The sequence below is a fragment of the Mesoplodon densirostris genome, chromosome 18 (assembly GCF_025265405.1).
Source record: "Mesoplodon densirostris isolate mMesDen1 chromosome 18, mMesDen1 primary haplotype, whole genome shotgun sequence".
Taxonomy (NCBI): Eukaryota; Metazoa; Chordata; class Mammalia; order Artiodactyla; family Ziphiidae; genus Mesoplodon; species Mesoplodon densirostris.
This window is the reverse complement of record NC_082678.1, coordinates 14,236,359-14,262,756: the sequence shown is the minus strand read 5'-3', so window position 1 is coordinate 14,262,756 and position 26,398 is coordinate 14,236,359. Positions and strand designations below refer to the sequence as shown.

Genomic DNA, 26,398 nt, shown 5'->3' with positions numbered 1-26,398 from the left:
ACCCCGGGACACACCGGCCAGTCTCCCGGGAGATGGCCATAAACACACAGGACTGCTCCTTCCTGTCCGATCAGGGTCTTAAGGATGGGACTTCAGCAAGGGCATTTCAAACAGCTCCCCAGGGTACCAACATGGCCCTGGTCAAGAACCACTGATGCGGAGGAAGAGAACAATCTGTCTGGAGTCAGAAGATCTCTGACACTTTGGATAACCCACCTTCCATCGCTGCCCCCTGGGAAAGGGAGAGGAATTATGAGTCTGAGCATCTCACAGCATTACCAAGAGGGACAAATCAGCACAGATGTGAAAGGACTCTAACTGCAGATCTTATTATAAGTTAAGTGATCTTCTGCCTTATAGTTCTAAAACCCTAGTAAAGTGCCAATTTGGGAGGCAAAAATTCCAAGGACAATCTTTAATTTCCAAATTCCCAACAAGAGGTATGAGTCAATAACTGAAGGTACAGGCAGCCCCCAAGTTGGAAACTATTTATAATTCAAAACATGTACCAGTTCTTTGGGCCCACTGAATAATTCCGCATAGAAACAGTAATTAAAGGGGTTAGGTTACCAATGGGAGCCCACGGAAGCCTAAAACAGCAGTTCTCACAAGGAGCAGTTCTGGAAATCTGTGGAGGTGATTTTTGGTTGTCTCAACGAAGGCGGGCAGAGGGGGGCAGGGGCTGCCAGTTTTAGCAGGCTAGAGTCAAAGGTACCAGACGTCCTGCTGTGTCCAGGGAGTCCCACACAATAAAGAACTGTTCCACATTCCACATGGCCTTGAAATGTCCCTCGAACACTCCTGTAGGCAAAACCCCTATTTGTGATGATCTAGGATTAGAATCAATTGTATTTTATACACAGCCACAGAAACGAACACGCCCAGCTTTAACACACAGCGACTCCTCTAGGAGCATGATACCACATAAGCTGAGGAAGGGCCCTGCTTGGCTCAGAGCTCCGTGGAGAGCTGCTGAGTGTCTAGGACCCACGTCACTGATGCCTGTGCAGGCCCCACCCCACAAGGTTGGCAGCTCCGGCTCCTCCCCTGGGCTCTCCTCAGCAGGCACCAGTCCCCAGGCACTGGCACGCAGAATGCACTGTCTTCTTACCTGCATGCTCTTTCACTATTATTTCTCCTTAATGTTACAGTCAGCCTACTACTCTGCTTTCTTTTTTAGAATCAGATGTGTGGGCAGGTATACTATCTATGAATTTTACTTTCTGGATAGTAAAGAGGTGTCACAAATGTTCTAAAGAGAGGGTGTCCAGTCTGATAGGCTTGAGAACCACCAGCCTAAATGCCTGGACCCAGAATCTCAGCCTAAATGAAGGGGGCAGGGGTTTATGTGATGCAGGAAGTAGAAAGAGAATACTTTCCTCCCCTTCATCAAACAGAAAGCTGGCTTGGCAAGATTCTGATTATGTAAAACGTGTCTCTTTTCTGCTCTCCTCCTTGGCTCCTGCTACCCTGAGCGCTCTCATCACAACAGGCCCCCTGCCCCATCTGCCCCCGTGGAAGGACTCTATGCTACAGAATTACTGCTTCCGCAAATCCCAGTCCAAACTCCCATCCACTTCCTTAAGCATCTGACCCCATTAATTTATGCTAACATGTGAACAATGCAGCCATGGCCTCTCATGCCCCCAAAGTACATTCATTTCAAAAAGAAGGTGCTGGTCACTCTAAATGGATCTCAAATCAAATGGATCTTAAAAATTCAGACAGTATGAAAGATGTTTTCCTTCCCGTGGCAGTGGTAACAGGCTCAGCTGGGATTAATAAGGGATCTAGTTACTTACATGCTTGGGCTGTTTGTAAACTGGTATTTTGAACTAGAGGAAGCATGGTTACCATGAACAAACTGGATTATCATCTCTGTGATGGTAGAACCCAAGTCTTCACAGGATAGAGGTTAGCTTCTACTTTAAAAAACTGACCAAAGAGATTGTTTTTATTAGTTGGTTCTCCAAGTTTCAAATTCCTACTTCTTTTAAATCATATGGTCTTATGCCTGGCTTTTCTCTAGGACAGCATCTCAAGTATGTTATAAAAGATTTGGTGGCACTTTTTTACAGGCCACAGTCTTTTATTATTATATATTCATGATGTACATAACATGTAGTATGATGTGCACAACATCTCACACACACACACTCATCACTCCCAAAAAAAGCTTTATGGAAATGGTTTCTTAAAATGACACTCCCACTCATAAATAAAAAAGTAACAGAAACAGTAAATCCCTCTTCTCCTGCACAGCTAGACAGAGTCATCCTTGGTTACTGGAAAGGGTCAAAGATAGCCCAGAACTCAGATCCAGAACCAAGTGAACTTGGACTGAGGCCAAGAGAATGGACTAGAGGAGGGCTACACTGAGGCCGCAATTCTAGTAGTTTTGTGTGATGCTGAGTAGTTCAAGATTTTTGCCGCAAACCAAAAAAGAAGAATCTTATGTCTCACAGGCCCATTAAGAAAATCTATTGTAGGGACTTCCCTGGCGGTCCAGTGGTTAAGACTCCACACTTCCACTGCAGGAGGCACGGGTTCGATCCCTGGTCGGGGAACTAAGATCCCACATGCCACGCGATGCAGCCAAAAAAAAAAAAGAAGGAAAGAAAGAAAATCTATTGTAACTAAGTTAAGAATGCAAAGCTACTGAAAGAGGAACAAAACATATTAACAAGGTAGTAATATTTACAATATAAATGCCCCCCATTTATACCTGTAGCCACTGCAGTAACAAACTTGGATCCAAAATGTCCATCTGGAGAGAGTCGACATATGTTGGGATGCTTATTTTGAAAGTCTCCTGCAGTGATACATTCTTCTGAACTCAGGAAATAGGTGTCCTAAGAAAAGAGAATCAGCATACCAAGTTTTATAGCATCATGTCAAAATATGCTTCTATTTCTTCTTTAGAAAATATTAAGAACTAAATTATGACACATCACAAACTACAGTGAAGCAAGTACGTACAATTCCTGACTGTTACCGACTCCTCACAGAAAAACACGTGTAACCAGTAACGCCAGAAGCACAGGCAATCCACCTCATGGGTTGACCTCCAAAAAGCAGTGGTTTATAAAGGAAAAGTCTCTCTGATCTCCGAGACAGAATGAACAGACCCAGCCTTAATTTATCAAGAACACTGTGTTGAAAATAACGTGGTCTAAAAGCCAGGGTGAGCTGTGCAGAGACACCGGAGAGTGCAGCCCAGAGCTGGTCCATAACAAGCTCTGGCCGAGCGAGCATCCCTGCCCCATCTCACCTTATTTCGACTATATCGAACTGTACCCTTTCGGGTATCTTCCGAGACAAGGTCTGTAAATATCCAGCCAACCTGCATAAAAGAGAAGAATACCTTCTGAGTCTCTCCCTGAAACAGGTGACGAATGTCTTCTAGCTTCTGCCCAGAGAGGAGACTCCTGGAAGCCAGTTCTTTCTTTCTAGGTGAGTCAGCTCCTCAGCTAAGCCACTGTCCACACCAGGGCTCTCAAACTCTACTCGGCTGACACTGGCCGTCCTCCCCCTGGTGCTGTCGGGTGGAGATGAGGGCAAACGAGCACATCTCATTTATTCGTTAGAAAAAGTCTTCTCAGCAACACCTCTGTGCCCTGCACTATGCTAGGTGCAGGGGACCCCGGGGGGCACAAAATTAACAGAAGGTCAGTGAAAAGGGAATTTACACTCCAGAGAGGAAGACAGATAAGGAGCAAGCAAATAAAGACAATGCCACTTAAGATACTAGGGCTTTCTCAGTAAGACAGGAAAACATACTCCCCAGAGAATGCACGTAAAATAAAAAAGAATGATAGAACCGAGACTTCGCGCAGCTGCTCCTCTGAGCTCCGGTGTGGGGCTAAGGGAAGCATCTGAGGGTACAGGGATCTGAAACGCCAGTCCCAGGGCTTGGGGCAGGGTCGGCCTCCCTGGCACGTCCTGCTACAGCAACAGTGCCTGTCTGTGTGCTCTGTGATCCCTGGCCTTCCTGTGCTCACGAACCTCACAGCTGATTACCATTCCTGAACCAGAACCTGGCTGGGAGGTCTAAGAGCGGGGCTGGAATCCAGAAACACACCCACTTCTGTCCTTCGGAGAAGCGATCTGGTGCTCATGACCCTCTCTAGCACAACCCTGACATGAAACTCTTCAATTCCATCTCCTGCAGACACGACCAGGCAAATCTGGAGACTTTCATTTTCTTTAAAAATGCCCAATGAACAAAACCCCCGAGGAGGATGGCAATGGAGAAAATGAGACTTAAAGGATAAATGTAACTCAGCAGTAAATAAAGCAGAGCCAAAATCAAGCTGAGATAAATTAGGGCTAAGGAACCAGTGTTTGGAGAAAGGCATTTAAGTAACTTCAAGATCTTCTAATTATGACTATCATGACCAAACATTTATAACAAACATAGGTAAAAAAAATTACACTGATTTCTCTTTTGAACAAGAGAAAATTCCAGAATTTAAACCAAAATATGCCCCTAAATCATGATGCTGACTCCTTGTTAGAAACAACAGGACTTTTTTGTTCTTAAAATGACACAGTGACTTTCTTCCACAGCCTTCCTGGGTTATAAGGCACATTTCCAGTTTTCCCTGTTTATCTGTAGGGAGTTTATTTCTCATTGTCTAAATTGATTAGGAAATAAAGGATAAAACTTACATAGCTACTAAGAGTGAATTCCTAAGATGTGTTCAAATTCACAGTTCAACATTATCTATAAAACGCCATCTTTATAGAACTTAACCAAAGATGTGAGATAAACCAGATCATCAGACTCAAAAAGAAAATTCTCCTCTGTCTTCTAACTGCCCAGGAAAACTAAGAAGGCTTTACACCCTCAGCTGCCTCAACTATAAACAGGAGGTTCAATGAGGACTGAAGAGGGACCACGAGAAGCTCCAAGTGTGGGGGACAGAAAACGATGAGCGCAGACAGACACGTGAAGGGAGAGCTCACACCTAGGAGGATGTGCCTTAAGAGCCTGGCGTCAAGGTCCCCTCCGGCAGGAAGTAGGGGTCTTGCTCCTGCTGCTTCTTTCCTCCCCCACTTTGAGGCAAGCCTCAAGAAGTATGTCTGGCGGATTTAAATATAACAGTCCCTGCACTGGGATCCTTTGAGCACCCAATAAACACAAGCGAGGTTTCAAAACATGCCAGGCCTGCACCTGACGTTGTGCAGTTGGGAGTTCAGTCCCAGACCAGGCCTGGCCATACCACCCACCTAGATGTCCCCAACACAGAGCCGGGGCCTCCCCTCAAGGCCAAGAGAATACTTCAGTACCTTCCTCAGGCCAAGTTTGGCAGCAATTTCATCAACCACCTCAGCCTTTGGGTCTTCAAGAAGCTCCAAGCTGTTCTGTGTACCGATCTGTGGGGGTATTAAAGAGAGAAGATGGATTTAGAGGAGGGGTTCAGAAAAGCAGCACAGCAGCTCTGTTCCATTTCTGGCTCAGGTGTCACAAAGGAACACCAGTCTCCCCCTTGCCAAAAAGGAGAGTTAAGGCAGCAGGAAAAGCTCGACTAGATAACACAGGCCAAGCCCTCCAGGCTCTTCCCTTCTAGGGCTGTGCTTTGCTTTTAATCAAGATTCAGAGAACATGAAGAGGCCGTATTCAGGCTGGTTCAAGCTAGCAGCTCCACATGAAACATGTGGTCGTTTAGGACTAGGGAAGGCTCTCTACACCTTAAGGTTCCTTCACTGGGGATAGAAGTTAGTTTCAAAACTCCCTCGGATAAATAGTTTTCACTCCAAATAGGCTTGGCTAGATTAGGTAAGATTAGAGCTATAAGGGAACGTTCGTTCCCAAAAAACAGCCTTGGAAAATTCGTATGCAGCTCCTGCAGGGACAGTGCTTAGCTTCACAGGCAAGGCAGAGTGAGAGAGTACAACAGATACACACACCCTAAGCCAAGGATAGGGCACCTGAAATCGGTAACCTGCTGACCGGTGGGCAGAGCCCTCAGCTTGGGGCAGTGGCGGGGGGCGTGGGCTGGCTCACATGCAACCTACACCGGCCACAGGATCCCACTTCCTGCAGTGGACAAAGCTTGCTGAAATCTTCAATCTGCACTGAAATGCAGCTCATAAAGCTAAGCATCATACTGAGCAGAAGACCCGGCTATAGAATATGAAAGCGAAGGTAATTCCAAATTGAGTTATACTAATTGGGTATATCCTTGTAAATTAGTCAAATCCCGGCAAAACAGCAAAAGAACTTTATGTTGCTGGGTATGACCCATATGGAGATCATTAATACCTCCAGGGCACAGGTCAAAGCACAAACTCAGAACAAACCTAAGGGTTTTGTTTCATGACATGTGGCAGCATGAGCTTCAACTTCTAATGAGCTGGAGGTTATTAGAGGTCAAGTGTTTCAACCTCCAAGATCCCCAATTTGGGAGCTCTGATGATGCTGTTAGTAGCCTGGACACCAGAGGCTTCTGTTCCGATTTCTGTTCAATCATGCTCTTAACAGAACTGTTGAAATGCTTCATGAAAGGACCCTCCTCAAAACTGAATTGGATCGTCTTGTGCTTCCAAAAGCAGCTCCCGCTGACAGAGCACACTCAGTGCCCCAAGAGTCAGACAAGCAGGGTCTCTGGGTGAGCATCTGCTGCCATCTCATGTCTCCCTGGAAGTGAGCCATCACAAAAGGCCTGGTCAAACATTTCCTCTGTAGCTCTCAGGAAATAATGAGAATATCCAAGGGAGCAGACGACACACAATCTGTACAAACACAGCCAGGGAAGAAACGGCGTCTGTGCAGGAGCCACACACCTGCACACCAGCCAGTGGCCACAAGGCCTGCAGTTTCAGACCCTGGTTTATTTAAAAAGTTGACCAGTCACGGTGAGATCTCCAGAACACGGCACAGGTGACACACTTGTGTATGGCGTGGTGCCCACCCAGAGACAAAGGAGGGGATAGTGTGAAATACCTGTGTATCTGCTTATACTAAAAAAATCAAACTTCGGAGACCTAAGCCAAAACCTGCTTAAAGTGGGGGCTACCTGTAGGAGAGGGAGGAAATTAGATGAAGGGGAAGACGTTGTTTGTAGATCTCACTTTGCAAATGTGCAAATTTTTTTTACTTTTCCAACATTTTTAAATTTTATTTATTTATTTATTTATTTATTTTTTATTATTATTTTTTTTTATTTTTATTTTTTTTTGCTGTACGCGGGCCTCTCACTGCTGTGGCCTCTCCCGCTGCGGAGCACAGGCTCCGGACACACAGGCTCCGCGGCCATGGCTCGCGGGCCCAGCCGCTCCGCGGCATGTGGGATCTTCCGGGATCGGGGCACGAACCCGTGTCCCCTGCATCGGCAGGCGGACTCTCAACCACTGCGCCACCATGGAAGCCCCCAACATTTTTTTAAATAAAAAATTTCAGACATACAGCAAAGGTTAAAGAATTTACAGTGAACACCAATTTCCCACCACCTAATTCAGCCACTAACACTTACTCTGTTCCATTCACCCCTCTGGCCATGCCTCAGTGCACCGTGTTTTGTGTTTTTACATCACAGTCACCTGCAGGCACAGGACCCTCCCCCAACTACCTCAGCACATCATGAACCAGGATGCAATACGGTTCCAATCTTCACTTTTGTAGTAAACTTATATACAATAAAACAAAATAAGTATTTTATATAACATACACCATACAACCATATAAACATTTTACATAATTATACAAATTTAAAAATATATACGGGCTTCGCTGGTGGCGCAATGGTTAAGAATCTGCCTGCCAATGCAGGGGACACGGGTTCGAGCCCTGGTCCGGGAAGATCCCACATGCCAAGGAGCAACTAAGCCTGTGTGCCACAACTCCTTAGCCTGCGCTCTAGAGCCCACGAGCCACAACTACTGAGCCCACGCACCACAACTACTAAAGCCCGCGTGCCTAGAGCCCATTCTCCGCAACAAGAGAGGCCACCGCAACGAGACGCCCACGCATCGCAACGAAGAGCAGCCCCCGCTTGCCACAACTAGAGAAAGCCCGCAGGCAGCAACGAAGACCCAACACAACCGTAAATAAATAAATAAATAGATAAATCTATTTTATAAATTAAAAAAAATATATATATATATATATATACATAAAGCCAATCCCTAACTACTGAAAATAAAACAAATGAACATAAATGTGTAACTCTTTGGTGATGTAATCATACAGGGAAAATCTTCCAAGTGACTTTAAAACACAGTAACCAGCTGCTGGTCCCTAGTGGGATATACCCTAGGGGCCCTCCCCTCCCACCAAAACAATCTTGAACTGTTTTCAGTCCTACATTGGTGGTAATTTTGATATTGTTATTAAGACAGTTACATGTGTGGCATAAGATAAAGAACTTGAGTAGTTTTGTGACTCTAATTCCATAAATCCTGGGACAGCTGATTGTAGGCATGGGCAGAGGAGATAACAGAAGCAGAAGAAAGAGGGCAACTGTATGACACTTTTGGGGGAACTGACAAAAGTTGAATAAGATGGCAGATTAGATAAAAATATTGTATCGAAGTTCAATTTACTTAAGTTGCTCAATGTACTTGTTATATGAGAACGTGTCCTTATTCTTTGGAAATATACACTGAAATATTTAGGGGCCATGATCTTACTCTCCAATAATTCAGAAAATAAATACTGTGTGTGTGTGTATAGAGAGAGAGATAGACTGGGCAAATGATACAGTAAGAGAAGCAGCATGCAACCTGAAAAGGGCTCCCACACAGCTTTCAAAACAAAGCAATACAGAGACCCATAGAGTGCAAATCCTGTTCACATCTACCTGAGGAGGTTCATAAATCGCAGCCACTTCAGCCCTGATACCAAGAGGAATGTCTTTGTGCTCCGTGTACCGTCCATACAAGTACCCGAAGTGCTGGTTCCCTGTCTTCCTCCAGAAGTCAAGGAAGCGGTCAGCAACTGTATGATTCTCAAACATGATGTTGTCCACATGTCTGTATTTCTGCAGAGTTAACAACAATGGGCTAAATTAAAACACTCCATAAAAAATAAATAATTTACTATTTTATCACAAACTGTTCACAAGTATCTTTTACCTAGCTTTTTAAAACACACACACACACACACACACACACTTTAAGAATGTACTCTCGGGGGCTTCCCTGATGGCACAACGGTTAAGAATCCCCTTGCCAATGCAGGGGACATGGCTTTGAGCCCTGGTCGGGGAAGATCCCACATGCCATGGACCAACTTAAGCCCGTGCACCACAACTACTGAAGCCCGCGCGCCTAGAGCCCGTGCTCCACAACGAGAGAAGCCACCGCAACAAGAAGCCCGCGCACCACAACGAAGAGTAGCCCCCACTCGCTGCAACGAAAGAAAGCCTGAGCACAGCAATGAAGACCCGACGCAGCCAATAAATAAATAAATTTATTTAAAAAAAAAAAAAAAAGAATGTACTCTCAGGACTTCCTTGGCAGTCCAGTGGTTAAGACTGTGCTCCCAATGCAGTGGGCACAGGTTCAATCCCTGGTTGGAGAACTAAGATCCTGCATGCCACACGGGGCGGGGAAAAAAAAAAAAGAATGTGCTATGCCCTTAAGACCAATTCAGATTCTAGTGGGTGGGAGGGGTAGGGGTGGGACTCTCATTAAATTAATTCAAATTAATCTTACTGGGATTTTGCCTAAAATGCAGGTTTTCACAATCTCTAGGTCAAAAAAAACAGTTTTCAAAAAGAAATTAAGACAGAAAGAAAGAGAGAAGGGGAATTCCCTGGTGGTCCAGAGGTTAAGACTCCGCGCTTCCACTGCAGGGAGCAAGGGTTCAATCCCTAGTTGGGGAACTGAGATCCTGCATGCCGCGCAGCGCGGCCAAAAAAAAAAAAAACAAAATTTAAAAAAAAAATGGAGGGGAGTTCCCTGATGGTGCAGTGGTTATGAATCCACCTGCCAATGCAGGGGACAGGGGTTCAATCTCTGGTCTGGGAAGATCCCACATGCCACGGAGCAACTAAGTCCGTGCGCCACAACTACTGAGCCCGCGCACCCTAGAGCCCAAGGACCACAACTACTGAAGCCCACATACTGCAACTACTGAAGCCCGCATGCCTAGAGCCCGTGCTCCGCAACAAGAGAAGCCACGGCAATGAGAAGTCCACATACGGCAACGAAGAGCAGCCCCCACTCGCTGCAACTAGAGAAAGTCCGCATGCAGCGATGAAGACCCAATGCAGCCAAAATAAACAGAAAGGAAGGAAGGAAGGAAAGAAGAGAATGAGAGGGAGGGAGGGAAGGAGAGAAAGAAAGGGAAGAAAGGTTCTCAAACAGTTAAGGAGGGGTGGAATTCTAAGGAGCTAAACATGGGCTGGCAGTGGCAGGGGAAAGATGAGGAGGGCTATTTTTGGAGGGCTGGACAATAAGAGTGGAAAAAGCCAGAATAACTGCACACAGTTTTCCCTGATTTTTTTTCGCTCCTTCCTGAGCCCAGCTCCCCTCTTAACCTGGCCCGGACAGATACCCTGAGCTGGTCCCAGGGCAGTTCTGTTCAACTACCAACTTCCAGAGCCACAGTTTCTTAAAAGGTAAAGTCACAACCACTGAGCATTTTCAACAGTCACCAAGAAAATTCTGCCTCCACACAAGCCAACAAAACAGAAAACTGAAGGCTCCCCTCTATGCTTGAAAGAGCTAGAGATCTTACAAATAATGTCCTCAGTGTATGATTTCCATAAAAACGTCAATCAGCCCCAGAATACCTGAGACTCTGCCCCATGTAACTCACACTGCTACCGGCAGCTCCTTTCCAAGGAGGGGCTTTTCCAGACATTTTCACTCCTCAGCCATGAACACAAATGTACGGCTTTCTGCGTCTAGATGGATACAGCGAACATCTCACCTGTCTATTCAGCGTGATGGCACTTGGCTGGCACTTAGTACAGATGCCATTAGGCCACGGAAGGTGTCCCTCACACCCTGATTTAATCTTGCAACTGATGTTCTCCAGGGCAACAAATTTCCCCCTGAAAAAGAAAAGGCAACTTAATTAATTAAACATTACAATGGTGAAAAGTGTAGCAGGAGGCTGGAAATAAAATGTCAGGTATCTTACACTTCCTGAAGGGAGTTCTCAGGAGCTAAGCACGTGGTATCCACAGCAGGGAAAACGTGTTAAAACTTATTCTAATGGAGCTGTAGCTTCTGTCCTGTACACTAGACTGTACAGGAATACAGAACTACTTTCCAATAAAAAGTTTTAATTTTCACTACCACTAACATCTATGAAGATTTTTTTCCTTTTTCTTTTTTTTTTAAATTGTAGTTGTTTTACAATGTTGTGTTAGTTTCTGCTGTACAATGAAGTATCTGTATATATATATATATACATACACATATATATGTATACACATATATACTACATATATATGTATATGTATACCTATATCCCCTCCCTCTTGGACCTCCCTCCCACACCCCCATTCCACCCATCTAGGTCGTCACAGAGAACTGAGCTGAGCTCCCTGTGCTATACAGCAGGTTCCCACTAGCTATCTATTTTACACGTGGTAGTGTATTTATGTCAAAACTAATCTCCCAATTTGTCCCACACTCCCCATCCCCCCGTGTCCACATGTCTGTTCTCTACGTCTACGTCTCTATTCCTGCCCTGCAAATAGGTTCATCTGTACCATTTTTCTAGATTCCACATATATGCGTTAATATATGATATTTGTCTTTCTCTTTCTGGCTTACTTCACTCTGTATGACACTCTAAGGTCCATTCACATCTCTACAAATGACCCAATTCCATTCCTTTCTATGGCTGAGTAATATTCCATTGTATATATGTACCACATAAGATTTTCAACAGTACTGTTAAATATCTAGATCTAACCTATGCCACTGACAGAAAATGAACTTCTTTTTAAGTTCCATCAATTTATCAGGAACATTTACTTTATGAGTCTAGTACTTAGACTTCTGTATAAAATTCTTATTCATGGAAGAAACCTGATTAGGATACATAACAAAGATATCTTCACTCTGCTTTTGGTCAGTGAGGATGTCCTGGGCCCCACTGTGGACTTGGGGTGAGTCTGCACAAGTGACTTCACCCTCTGCCACTTTCCCGTTCACAAATGGTCCAGTGATCAGTCCTGTCCTCACAAGCCAGCGGCATGCTGGAACGATGGCACCCGGGAAGCAATGATTGCCACCTAGGTTGCATGTTAACAACAGCAACAAGTGAGCCCTTGACCTAGACTGACAAAAGGCAGACAGGTCCCAGCACACTCATGCTCTGGTCAAGACAGCTCCAGAGCTTACCCCACAGATGGGCAAAAATGGGCTTTTGGTGGGATCTTTTTTTTTCCTGGTCTAACTTTTTTAAAAAGTCATTTTAGGATGTTAGCGAGTTGTCAGAGAAAAACTACGAGCAGGCCAACGTGACGTTCTTCATAAAATATTGCTGACTCGGGTTCAGCCACCGTCTCCTCTCCCTGCACGGATAGGAATCATAAAATCACAGTAAGAAGTCCGTTACTTTCTGGTGAGGTGAGCATATCAACAGAAGGGGGTTGCACAGGCAAGTGCCTGACGTAGTCTAAAAGAAATCAAACTGCTCTCAGCTCGCCACTGTCACAGCGTGCTCTCTAAGAGCCAAGGGACAGATGCCCCCACTGCCCAACCCCACCCACGCTGCCGCCTGGCCGAGCCTGCAGACAGCAATGCTGAGGCACCAGAGGCCGAGCCACGGACAGCGCCACTGCCTCAGCCCCGCTACAGCTGTGAAATTGAGCTGATAAAGAGGCAGCTTCCAGGGCAAAGGGCAGACTCCACAGACACAGGACTGGCCACCATCACGCCTTATCTCATCCAGGTTCAGAAACAACTAAGTTGCCAGGGTACCGCATACCCGAAGGAAGGTCAGCGGGGTGCCCCCGGGCCTCCACAGCCTGGCCTCTGCCTGCTTGGCCTCTGCCCATGCACTGGGCACTGTGGATTACAGCAGGCACCAGAGTCTCCCCCCACTTGTTTCTCTTTTAGAATCAGGACAAGATTCACGAATACAAACACTTCATGCCCAGACTTTGATCTTTACTTTTCTCACTCATAGGCCCAGGGGCTTTAGGCAGCACGTGCCAGAGACAGAAAAGAACTCTGCGCCCCAAAGCCACATGGGTGCCGCCCCCTGCCCTCAGGCCGCTTACTTGTCGGCCCCTCCGGTCAGCTTCCGGATGTAGGCGTGGAAGGACATGTGCTTCACGGGAGGCTCCAGGTGATTTAGGTAGTCCTCGTCGAAAGGCTGCCAAAACACACAGTCAACACAGTCACGCACTTGCCGCTGGGGTCGCGGTCGCGGTGGTCGCAGCCTCCACCCGCCAAGCCCCGAGGCGGGTGGGCAGGCAGTGAGGGAGAACTGGCAATGGGTCCTCACTATCGTTCTAAGTCAGAACCAAGTTCTTCTCTGTGTTCCAGTTATCTTTTCAAGATTGAAATGAATCTCTATTAAACACAAAACGCTCCAAGTCAAATAAATATCAGGTAAATTTTGCCAAAAAAAAAAGCCACACGATGAAGCAAGAGGAGCCTCATGAAGAAAATCAGGTTGGCCTTCCTGCCGTAAATTCAGCGTTAACCAGTCACCAGCCGGCATTATTGTGGTAACTCTCAACCTCACCACGACAAATCAGTAGAGGAGACGTGAGATTCAGGGTAGAGTAAATCAAAACAATGATGAGCACGAAAACCGCCAGGCCCGGCTTTGTGTCAGGTTTTAAAAGGACTGTCCAGGGAGCCCAGTGTAAATGGTGCCCCTTTATCACAGCAATACCCATGCCCCAGCCGTTCATAATCCACCCAGAAGGTCACTCCCATAAATAAAGGCTCGTCCTCTCAGTGCAGCCTGCACTAGTGGGACTACGAGGCCCAGGGCAATAAATAGGTAACTTCCTTGAACCACTCCGACCCAGCCCAGGGACTTAGGGGAAGTGTCAAGACGGCTCTGGGAATGCACTCTACTCGGACTCTCACCTCTAGAGGAACGCAGTGCACGCACTTCCCCAGAGGCCCATGTCGGCACCTAGAGCACAGGGGAGAGAAACGCACAGCGTCAGCACACTGCTCTTCTGGTGCTGCCGCCCTGAATGCTGATACTTAAGAGGCACATCATACCTAATAAAGTACCTCCCCATCCACATGGAATTATCTGAAATGGTATGTGGTGAACAGTTTTTAATGGTTTAATATTTTGGTGTGTATTAGAAAATACCGACCAGTGCACCAAACCTGTGATTTCATGGATATTAACACAAACTAAAAGCAAAACTGAATGGATTTAAAGTCAATTTAAATAAAAATGTTTGGTAAAGACTAAGAAAGTTGGTACATGGACATGGTAAAAACCCTGAGGATGGTACATAAATAGCTAAAGTGTGGAAAACACCCACTTCATGCTTATTTTGGAAAAAAGCATGAAAAGAACGCTTGGCTCTGTGGGTTTCAGTCTGCACATAGTAGGACGGTGGAGATGCATTCGGGCGCCAACAGGCTCAGTCACAGCACTGTCCACATGGGGTCGGAACTCCTAGGTGCACCTCATTCTATATTTCAGAGCAGAAAGGGCCTGAGTCTCCCAACAGGCAGACTCTTGCAGGTGATGCACGCACATGCACATGCACACTCAAAACGATTCCTAATGAGGCCTCATAAACACGGATCGGGGTAGGAGTGGCACTGGGTCCCTGGGAGGAACACAAATGGGGGCAGAGAGCCAGTTGATGGCCACGGCCACAGAGTGGCTCCACGCCAACTGCAGCTCGGAACCATCTGGGGCCCTTTGATCTGAGACATACAGGTCACTAATGCAGCATGTGGAATCCCAATATCTCAATGTCTTGATTACAGGGTGATGCAGTTACAAAGATTCCACTGAAGAGACAACCTTCGCTCAGACAATTTTACATCATTGAGTGTGAAATCAGATGTTTCTAAATAGTCTCCTTAAAAAGAACTGAAAAAAATCTACAATAAACAAATGTACACAAGGATAAGCATTTTACACAATCCTTGGTGAAAAGTGAATATTCAAAGAAGGAGCAGCACCTTCAGCAAATGAAGTGTTCCCTAGAAGAACGGAAAGAGTGTACTGAATATGGAAGATAGAGATTCCTCCACTAAAATTAAGTGAGACAACGTGAACAAGGACCTGCACCAGCAGGTGCCCAGGTACCACCCCCTCCACCCTGTCACACTTGCTAAAGCCCACTCTGCACATGCATTCAGGTGTCTCAGGGGCACACCACGGTGAGGACTTCTTAGAACTCTTAGTTCTCAACACTTAGAAAATTTTAAACTACATGTGGGGCTTCCCTGGTGGCGCAGTGGTTAACAACCCGCCTGCCAGTGCAGGGGACACAGGTTCGAGCCCTGGTCCGGGATGCCATGAAGCAACTAAGCCCTGATGCCACAACTACTTAACCTGTGCTCTAGAGCCCGCGTGCCACAACTACTGAAGCCCGTGCACCTGGAGCCTGTGCTCTGCAACAAGAGAGGCCACTGCAGTAAGAAGCCTGCGCACAGCAACAAAGAGCAGCCCCCGCTCACCACAACTAGAAAAAGCCCACATGCAGCAACGAAGACCCAATGCAGCCAAAAGTAAAAACTGATTAATTAATTTAAAAAAAAGACAATCGTAGTGTATTTTAAAGAATAATAATAATAAAGTACACATGGAGCATACTTTGAGATTCAAACAATGAGAAAAAGCTCACAGAAGAACTTGAAGTGAGATGTAATCTGAAAATAGATGGTCAAACTCAAAACTTACATTTCTTTATCAGGGCATGTTACAGACATTTCACTTCACTGACACTGTGGCCCCGCAGGCACTTACAGCTGTGGGTCACGGCTCCTGTAGATCTTCCCGTCCTGCCTGCTGAGGTACTGGTCGATCTCATCTTCCACCACGTTGGGAGCACCACAGGCCTTTAACCCCAGTGGGGCCGATGTCTCCATCTCAGACGATGGTCCAGCAAGGCTCGAGGGAAACAGGAACAACAAATCTCCATGCCTGTTCAAATGACAAATATTAAGTAGAGGCCACCTTCCTTTCTTCACAACCTAAGCTGCACAGAAGATCAACTCAGGTGTGAGAACCTCTGACACCTGCAAACAGCAACATCAACCACCCTGCAGGCCTAAACAATGAGGCTTCCAATTTTAAGAGACCAGAGTTCTCTTTTCCCACCTCCCCTATGCCTCTTCCCCCTATGAAGGTCAGCAGCAGGCTCTCTGGACTGTAACATAACTTCCTTACAACCACACTGCGCAATCAATGCTGCACATGCATACACGCACCTGGTTCCACAAAGACCACACAAAATCACAGCTGACACTGGAGCTGCATGGCCCCCTCCCTCCTCCCTCTCTGCTTAGCTCCCACTTTCCTTCATTCGTTCCTTGGCCTTCTCTTCAGCTGCCCCCCATTTACTTGCCTGGGACATATCCTTCCACTGCTTTCTCTACGTTCACAAATACATGTGTACATAACAGGCGTCACTGAGGAGATAAGAGACACACTTTCTGCACTTACTGTTCTCTCATAATCCCTCCAAACATGGTCTAGGTCTAATCAACGTTCTGCAGTGAAGTTGCCTCACAATACGCTTTGCTGCTCCCGCATGACGGACATGGCTCCCTTGGGACCTGCCACTACAGGCCCCACTGCGGAAACGCCCAGAGACGGGCAGTCACACGGTCTCCCGGCCGAGGGGCAGATTTTCAGGAGAGGGCTCGTTAGACTTCAGGAGGTTCGTTTGTTCCTAAAGCCACTGACGTACTGCTTTCCACAAAGGCTGCCATGATTCACAGTGCAAAGGACAATAGTTGGTTTTCAATCATTTTCAATGTGAATGGTGTCCTTCACCGTCAGACCCACCGCTGACTTTGCCAGAGCCTGACTGCCACCCCGCCGGTATGGGTGAACAGTCCCCACCCGGGAGCGCTGCGGGTCCCGAGACACTCAGCGTGTTCAACACCAGTACAGGAGGAAAAGCTGTAGCAGCACCACCAGGCAAGTATTTCACTGCTCTCAACAAGATGCACATACAGGAAGAAAGACTGAAAGAACTGCCTGCAGCCCCCAACCAACAAATGGAGAGAACGGGAGCAGGCACCACAGCTGGGATGGCAGGAGGCTGGGCTGCAGCTCTTCAACGGGTCTGCTCGCCCCTCTTTTCCCTCCCATAATTTAGGGTGATAAAATCACCAACTTGTAATTGAAGATTTGTTTCTAAGAGCAAATGAGATATTCCTAAACACCTTCCAGCTTCAGGATACATGGCTCAAATGCTGTATCAGTTTTAACAAATATCCTCTAAAATGCACCGTGGAGCTCTAAAGAAAAGAGTTTCCCCAAGGGTCCAAAAACCCACAGCAGCTCAAATAAGAATAGTGAAGGAACCTCCGGCCAGCCCATTATGGGAACCCTGAGCTTGGCTTATAGCCATTGTCTGGGCCACGAGAGACAGAGACGAGGCCTTGAGCCTGCCTGCCCAAAGCGAGCTGCTGAACCTGAAATGCCACACAAAGCCAGATGTCTGAAGGATGTCTAAACCGCTGGGAAAAACCCACCAGCTGAAAACAGGAACCAAGGAGGAATCCTGTCTGCCTCCATCCACTATGCTGTAGGGGAAAAAGTCACTGCTGAGAAGTCTGTAACCAAAGGCCTGCTCTGCCATGTGTCCGGGGTAAAATCAGGGATGCTACTTGGTTCAGGAAACCAGACAGAAATTAACTCAAGTGCCGGGCCCATGACGCCCCCTTGTGCCGAGAGAAGCAAATGGCTTCTCCGTAGAAAAGTCACCAATCCCAGATCTTTCAGTGCCCCCTAAGACCAAGATTGGCCAAATATAAGCTCTCAAAAAAAGGTCACCAAATATACAAGAGAAACAAGCCACTGCGAGCAACAGAGGGCAGACAACAATCAACAGATTTAGACAGCCAAGGACTTCAGGTGTGGAATTCAAGACAAAGAATATGGCCCGCGCAGACGTGAGGTTGCGCGGCAGTTTTCTCAGCGGGGCTGTGCAGCATAGTGGCGCACAGGGCGGCCCGGGAGATGGTGGAAGGACCGGGCTGTACTCTCAATGGAGAGAAGATTCGGGCGCGAGTGCGCCCGGGCCAGGCGGTGACGGACATGCGGGGCCGAGCGCTGCAGAGCCCGGGGGGGCCCGGTTCGCCGCCCTCGGCCTCTGGGGCTGCGGGCTCCTCACAGGCTGCTGCACTGAATAATAATAAAGATTCCAGCCAGAATTTCTTGAGGCTGTTTAATGGACACATTTACAGTGGCGTGGAAACTCTGGGGAAGGAGCTCTTTATGTACTTTGGGCCAAAAGCTTTACGGATTCATTTTGGAATGAAAGGCTCCCTCGTGATTAATCCAGTTAAGTCTAAAAATAAAAATGGACTTTCCCCTGTGTTTGAAGTACAGCTCTCCAAAGATCTGATTTGTTTCTTTGACTCATCAGTAGAAATCAGAAACTCAGCAGAAAGCCAACAGAGAATAAGAATGATGGAAGAATTAGACGTATGTTCACCTAACTTTAGTTTCTCAAGAGCAGAAAGTGAAGTGAAAAAGCAGAGGACGGATGCTGTGTGACGTGTTAATGGATCAGAAAGTGTTGCCCGGGGTGGGAAACATCATCAAAAATGAAGCTCTCTTTGACAGTGGTCTTCATCCTGCTGTTAAAGTAGGTTTTAAGTAGTTTTTAAATGATTTCTATATTTTTAAATACTGTGAAGGGACCAACGTGGAACATTTAAATCGGCATGGCAGTAACACATTCTCCCCAGACAGACTTCTGGGGTCTTTGCTCACGTCAGCTTCTCCGTGAAGCCAACTCTGGCCTCTCTTTTTAAAATTGCTGTGTGCATCCCTGCCACCCACTTCTTCCTCCCAGGCTTCCGTAACTTGCTTTCTTTTTATTTTTCTCCATACCACTGATCACCTTCAAATATAGCCTGATACTTACTTGTTATATATATTGTTTAGGATCTGACTTCTGCTAGAACACAGTCCCTTAGGAGGAAGGTGTCTATTTGGTTCATTGATGTATCGAAGTATCTAGAATACAGTGTCTGGCATTTGGAAGGCATTAAAGAAATATTTGTTGAACGTAAAAAAAAAAAAAAAAAAAGACAAAGAATATAAACTTACGTATGGAATGTTAGCTGGAAACGGAACAAAAAGAGTACAAGCAACAAGAGACTATCCACAATGACCAGGGGCTCGGAGAGTGGGCGGAGGGGCTGCAGACTCGGCAGCTCTTCCCAAATCCCCTGCTTAGGGACAGGCTAGACAACAATGGCAACAGTGTGAAAGGATCCTCACAAACCCTGAATTCACTCGCGGGAGACAGACCCCAGACACCTCAGGACCCGAGAGGGAAGCATCAGGTGTGTGATAGGCCAAGGCAGAGCCTCCAGGGAACCCAGCAGTCTTCACTGGAAGCCTGGGGGTCAGTGTGAGAGCACAGCAGGAGCTGGGAAGGAGCCCCTGTGAGCACATGACCTAACAGCCAGGGCTGAAAGGAATCAAACAGAATTAAATAGAAAAAAGTGAAAAACGTAATCACTGAAATAATAGAGAGAATGGGGGAGAGGTAATATTTAGATATAATGTGGACTTTCCTGGTGGTCCAGTGGTTAAGAATCTGACTCCCAATACAGGGGACGCAGGTTCAATACGTGGTTGGGGAACTAAGATCCCACATGCTGCGGGGCAACTAATAAGCCGACGTGCTCTAGAGCCCGTGCGCTGCAACTACGGAGCTTTCATGCCACAACTAGAGAGAGAAGCCTGTGTGCTGCAACGAAGATCCCATGTGTCGCAGCTAAGACCTGACGCAGCCAAATAAATAAATAAACAAAATATAAAAATAAATTAAATAAAATATCTTTTTTTTTTTTTTTTTTTGGCGGTACGCGGGCCTCTCACTGTTGTGGCCTCTCCCATTGCAGAGCACAGGCTCCGGACACGCAGGCTCAGCGGCCATGGCTCACGGGCCCAGCCGCTCCGCAGCATGTGGATCTTCCCGGACCGGGGCACAAACCCGTGTCCCCTGCATCGGCAGGTGGACTCTCAACCACTGCACCACCAGGGAAGCCCCTAAATAAAATATCTTTAAAAAAATAAATAAAGAGGTAATGGTCAAGAATTTTCTAGACCTAACCTGCAGATACAGAAAACACATTTTACATCAGATAGCATTAAACCAACCAACCAACCAACCAACTAGGAATCCACACCTGGACAGGTCAACAGAAACCACAGGACCCCAAGACCAACAGAAGATCTTAAAAGCATCCAGAGGGGAAAAAAAGAACCTACAAATGAACAAGAGAATTATAACAGCCAGCTGAACTGCAACGATGGAAGCAGAGGCAGTGGAGTGAAACCTACAAGGAGCTCAGGGTGACCACAGACATGGTCAGATAACTCTCGAGTGGTGACAGGACAAGGTTCTCAAGTTTGGGCTTGTGCTACTCAACAAGCATCACAACTATCACTGGAAAGACATGCTCTAGGATAATCCAGAAAGACATGCCATCCAACTGTGACCACACCTCAGGTAGACAGGGTGTTTCACTCTGCAGCCCCCGTTTCTGGCATCCAGTCATCAGAATAGCTTAGACACACAGCTGCCACCCCTGCAGCGCTCATCACGTGCAGGCACCGGACAACCATGTGGAGGAGGCATCGCCACCCCCTTGCAGACAAGGGTGGTGAGGCCCAGTGAGGTTAGGTGACTTCCCAGGCACACAGCCTGTGAGTGTTGGGTGTGAGTCCAAACCCGAGTAACGCCCATAGGAAGTGATTCTCAAGAGGTGAAAACCCTTTGCAAGCTGGGAGGAAAGATGACCCTCACCCACTGGAAACGAACGTAAACAGGGAAAGGCTTTACATCCTCACAGCGACAGGCAAAGAGCAGGTGCCGAGCGAATATTTGTTGAAGAACAAATAAATTAATGCTAAAATTGTATTTTTCCCCCCTAGATATACTAGTTGTGAAACTAAAAATGATCACACAAACTGCCAAAATAGCCTATTATTCTGACTGGTAAAAGGCACACAGCCAAGTGCCAGCAAAGCCCAGCCCAACCCTCAGCCAGTGGCTACAGCAGCCAGGCTGCTTGTAGCCCCGATGGGAGAAATCCCTGCCCTCTGTCTGAGGATAAAGATGACTTGAAGGGTTCTGCTCACTGATACGTGAGGTGTGCCCAGGCAGTTCAGACAGGAGTCAGCAAACCTCTTCTGTAAAGGGCCAAATAGTAAATGTTTTCAGCTTTGCAGACCATACAGTCTCTGTCACAATCACTCAGCCCTGCCCTTGTAGCGTGAAAACACATAAACGAATGAATGTGGCTGTGCTCCCATAAAACTAGAAAAACAGGCAGCGGGCTGCAGGAAGAGGTCTCTGCACCCTAGAAACTCCTTCTGACATTACCCATCAATTCTAAGGCACTCCAGGGTGTCCTGCCAGCAAGAAATACAGCGTGGGCAACGGGCCACTGTACTGCCAGGCTCCCCAACCTACCAAGCAAGTCCCGAGGCAAAACGACGCACAGAGCTACATTCAAGGTCCTTCTCCGCAGTGAAGCAGCTGAGTGTGCAGGTGCACACACAACCCAGGACCATAACTCCTTCTCTGTGACATACATCCCAGAATTACGCAAGTCAATCAAACCGGCTCAACAGTAACTACAGATTCAGCGTGGCTGCCAAACACCTGGCAAGAAGCACAGTCACCTGAACTTTGGTCCGCATTCAGGACCGTAATCACAGTAGCATGAGAAGGAAAAAGAAGAGAACTGAGCGGCCTCAGGCAGGTAACTGGTGCCAACATGCCCTCCCCACTCCCCACCTTCTCCCCTCGGGCACTCACTTGATCTTCAGCAGGTTGAGGGATTTGTTAGATGACGCTGTTATTTCTCCAGTCTTGTTTCTATTGATGTAAACCGAGAAGCCGTTATTTTGGAAGCCAAACTCCTTTGCGACCTAAAACAAGACCCAAACAACAGAAATTTAATAAAATATTGAAGTCTCACTACTCTGACCACATATACATCAGACGTTACTAGTGAGTTTAGAAACTGTTCCTCATTAACCAAATTTCTCTTGTTATTTTGCTCTCTCGTGAGGAAATTTGAGTCTGGGGCCAAGAGAGGGGTCAGATCTGGAGCTTGACTTTTAGGGTCATCAGAATAAAGTTAAACAAAGAAGAGACAGGGAATCTTGGCAGAGAAACAGAAATGATAAAATAGAATCAAACAAAAATTCTACAACTGAAAAACACAATAACTGAAATAGAAAATTCACTGGGTGGGCTTATCATCAGAAGGGAGATGACAAAAAGTCAATTAAAGATGGGTTAACAGAAACCAGACAATCTGAAGACAGAGATTTGAAAGAAAAATGAACAGAGTCTTAGGAACCCCTGGGACAATATCAAATGATCCTCAGGAGAAGAGAATAAGGCTAGGACTGAAAAACATTTGAAGAAAGAATGGCCAAAACCCTCAAATTTGATGAAAAACATAAGAGTAACAAATCCAGGAAGTTCAGCAAAACCAAAGTAGGATAAATAAAGAGAAAACTAATGCCTGGGCATGTCATCATCACACTGCTAAAATCCAAAGATCAATGGAGACCAGAAGACAATGGAACAACATCTTTAAAGTGCTGAGGCAGGAATAAACATCTGTCAACTCAGAATTCTCCATCTGGAGAAAATACCCTTCAAATACAAGGGCAAAATTAAAACGTTCTCAGGTCAACAAGACCCAAGGGCACCTGTTGCCTGTAGCCTCCACCACAATAAATGCCAGAGGATGTCCTTCAGGCTGAACAACACCAGACAGAAACTCCGACGCAGAGGTCACACGAAGGTAAGAACTCCAAATCACACAGTAGGAAACCATCACAGAATTGCCAGGAGAATCCTGACAGAGCAACCACCACAGGTCAGGAACAGGACCAGGGAGGAGCCGCATGTCCCTGAGGCACCCAAAGGCTCACCCCCTCCCCCCATTTTATACCTTGTTCTACCTGCTGCTTTTTAGCTATGATTGATTTGCCCTTTAACACGGAATTATTGGTAAAACCTAGAATTTATTTACTGTAAGGAAAACAAGAGTTTAAAGATTAACTTTATGTACTAACAGTATTTTCTGCTGATTAAAAAAAATGATTGAGGGCTTCCCTGGTGGCACAGTGGTTGGGGGTCCGCCTGCCGATGAGGGGACGTGGCTTCGTGCCCCCATCTGGGACGATCCCGCGTGCCGCGGAGCGGCTGGGTCCGTGGGCCGTGGCCGCTGGGCCTGCGCGTCCGGGGCCTGTGCTCCGCGACGGGAGAGGCCACAGCAGTGAGAGGCCCGCGTACCTCAAAAAAAATTAAAAAAAAAAAAAAAAAAAAAAGATTGAAAGTAACTCTAGGGCCTTTCCTGGTGGTGCAGTGGTTAAGAATCCACCTGCCAATGCAGGGGACACGGGTTTGAGCCCTGGTCCGGGAAGATCCCACATGCTGCGGAACAAGTAAGCCCCTGCGCCACAACTACTGGGCCTGCATTCTAGAGCCCGCGAGCCACAACTACTAAAGCCCGCGTGCCTAGAGCCCATGCTCTGCAACAAGAGAAGCCACCACAATGAGAAGCCCATGCACCACAACAAAGAGTAGTCCCTGCTCACTGCAACAAGAGAAATCCCGTGTGCAGCAATGAAGACCCAACGCAGCCAAAAATAAATAAATAAATAAATTTTTAAAAAGGTAACTCTGAATCACCTTGTCGTTCTGAAATTCTGAAAATGCTAACAAGAAATGGCCTTTAAGACTAAGTTAAGACTTTGTATCAAATGTATTACAAGTATTTGATACCATGTGATTTTTTCTCTCCAAGGTAAAAGTGGCATTAATAAATAAAGCACCAGGAAATTAAGACCATGAAATTTGTATTCCCAAGAGCAAAAAAGGTAAAAATAATGGCTCTTTTTTCTGAAACAGATATAAACCGAAATTAACAAATTGTGGCACTTTATCTATTCTGCAAAACCATTCTGTTTTTCTGTAGACAAAGCACTGCAATTATTGCCAAGAATGAGAAAGAACTCTTGTACCAGGAATGTCGGCTGTGTGAGTTAGCACAGCGCTCCTGGGATGTAAGGCAATCTCCAGAGCGGAGCAGAGTGCTATGTGGGCAGCCCTGTGGGCAGAGGGAACGTCCCTGTGACCACATGACTGAGCTCTGTGCTTTATACCAGGACTGAGATTCAGCTGCATTTTCAAATACAATAACCAACAACATTACTTCACATATGTTGAAGTCCACTTTTGGGAGATGAAGAAATACATGTATTAGGTTTTATATGATGCTCCTGTGAAAATAACTGCTTCTCTGAACTCTGTGAATTCTTTATCTAAAGATACAGAAATCTAACATAAGGTACCGGGCATTAAAAAAAAAATCTTAGCAGAGTCTTATAAAAGCACGATTAAAATCTTAAAAATTTTATTTCACACCTGAGGTAATCTTGATGTGTAACTACTGTAATAAAACCAGAAACATGCTATGGAGTAAAATTAATACAAATGTTTATAATTGAAGGTAACAGAAAAGAATACATGGCATGATCCCAGTTATCTTAAGTTCAAAATAGGCAAAACTATAATTTAGGGTTTAGGAATGCATACTGTGTGGTAAAACACAGAAAAGTCGGGGAGCAACCCCCGTCAAGTCAGGAGAGGGGTGACAGGGTGAGGGAGGAGGAAGGCTGACCTATGGTTGCTGGAGACTGGCACTGCCCCCCACTCAGACCTGGGTATTTGCTTCATCATCAATCATTTTGGCTGTTCATATTTTTCAAGCATTTCTTAGCAAATATTTTATTTCACAGTTAAAAAAACTTTTAAGTATTATAAGGGAAAACGTCACTTGCTGCTGAGAGGTCAGTTAAGATAGGACTGAGGGGAATTCCCTGGTGGTCCAGCACTTTCACTGCCGAGGGCACAGGTTCAATCCCTGGTTGGGGAACTAAGATCCCACAAGCCACACAGCATGGCCAAAAGAAAAAGAAAAAGAAAAAAAAAGATAGAGGTAGGATCTGGGGTGACTCCGTAAGGGCCAATTCAGGGGACTGACAGCAACAGAAGCAAACTCTTGGGTCGTGGAGGTGAGGGAAGACGCCGGCGAGCAAGATAGCCAGAAGAACTTGTCCTGGAGGGGTTTATGGTCTGGTGATTCACAGAGAAGGAATTCTGTTTTTTTAATGACTGTTCCTATTTTTTTAAATTAATTTATTAATTTATTTATTTTTGGCTGTGTTGGGTCTTCGTTTCTGTGCAAGGGCTTCCTCTAGTTGCAGCAAGCGGGGGTCACTCTTCGTTGCGGTGCGCAGGCCTTTCACTGTTGCGGCCTCTTCTTGTTGTGGGGCACAGGCTCCAGATGTGCAGGCTCAGTAGTTGTGGCTCACGGGCCTAGTTGCTCCGCGGCATGTGGGATCTTCCCGGACCAGGGCTCGAACCCGTGTCCCCTGCATTGGCAGGCAGATTCTCAACCACTGCGCCACCAGGGAAGCCCGAGAAGGAATTCTTGAGTGAGAAGCATTAGATGGTCTCAAAGGAACCAGTAACTCAAGATCCTATGAGAGATTTTCAATGCAAGCCATCTCATCACACTTGTAAAACCAATTTCCTTAGAGGGCATAATGCCACATATTAAATCAGGATTAAGGCTGTCAAGTATGGGGACAGCAAGTTGGAGCCAACAATGTTCACAGTGGTCAACATACACTTTTCAGGCAAGTCTGTGAAGGACAGGAAGGCCATTTCAAAGCCCACTTATAGGGCACAAATGCACAAATTATTAATTATTAAAAATCAAGGGGGGCTTCCCTGGTGGCGCAGTGGTTGAGAGTCCGCCTGCCGATGCAGGGGACACGGGTTCGTGCCCCGGTTTGGGAAGATCCCACATGCCGCGGAGCGGCTGGGTCCGTGCGCCATGGCCGCTGAGCCTGCGCATCCGGAGCCTGTGCTCCGCAACGGGAGAGGCCACAGCAGTGAGAAGCCCGCGTACCACAAAAAAAAAAAAAAAAAAAAAAAAAAAAATCAAGGGACTTCCCCAGCAGTCCAGTGGTTAGGACTTTGCCTTCCAATGCAGGGGTGTGGGTTCCGTCCCTGGTCGGGGGGCTAAGATCCTGCATGCCTCTCAGCCAAAAAACCAAAACATAACACAGAAGCAGTATTGTAACAAATTCAATGAAGACTTTAAGAAATTGGTCCACATCAAAAAAATCTTAAAAAAAAAAATCAGTATGAGTCCATTTATGTGAGATACCTGGAGTCAGATTCATAGAGATGGA

At 46.4% G+C, this 26,398-nt stretch overlaps 1 protein-coding gene across 2 annotated transcripts in view; it reads right to left on the bottom strand.

Moving 5' to 3' along the window:
* The window catches only part of NPLOC4 (NPL4 homolog, ubiquitin recognition factor), a 57,222-nt gene that overhangs the window by 23,847 nt on the left and 6,977 nt on the right, over positions 1-26,398 (bottom strand). For both annotated transcript variants that reach the window (XM_060081067.1, XM_060081066.1), the window contains exons 3-11: positions 21,930-22,042; positions 15,878-16,054; positions 14,017-14,065; positions 13,194-13,288; positions 10,883-11,006; positions 8,805-8,984; positions 5,293-5,379; positions 3,272-3,343; positions 2,726-2,852 (exon numbers count right to left, since the gene is read on the bottom strand). In XM_060081067.1, coding sequence (XP_059937050.1) covers positions 2,726-2,852; positions 3,272-3,343; positions 5,293-5,379; positions 8,805-8,984; positions 10,883-11,006; positions 13,194-13,288; positions 14,017-14,065; positions 15,878-16,054; positions 21,930-22,042 — 1,024 coding nt within the window. The remainder of the gene's footprint in view (positions 1-2,725; positions 2,853-3,271; positions 3,344-5,292; positions 5,380-8,804; positions 8,985-10,882; positions 11,007-13,193; positions 13,289-14,016; positions 14,066-15,877; positions 16,055-21,929; positions 22,043-26,398) is intronic.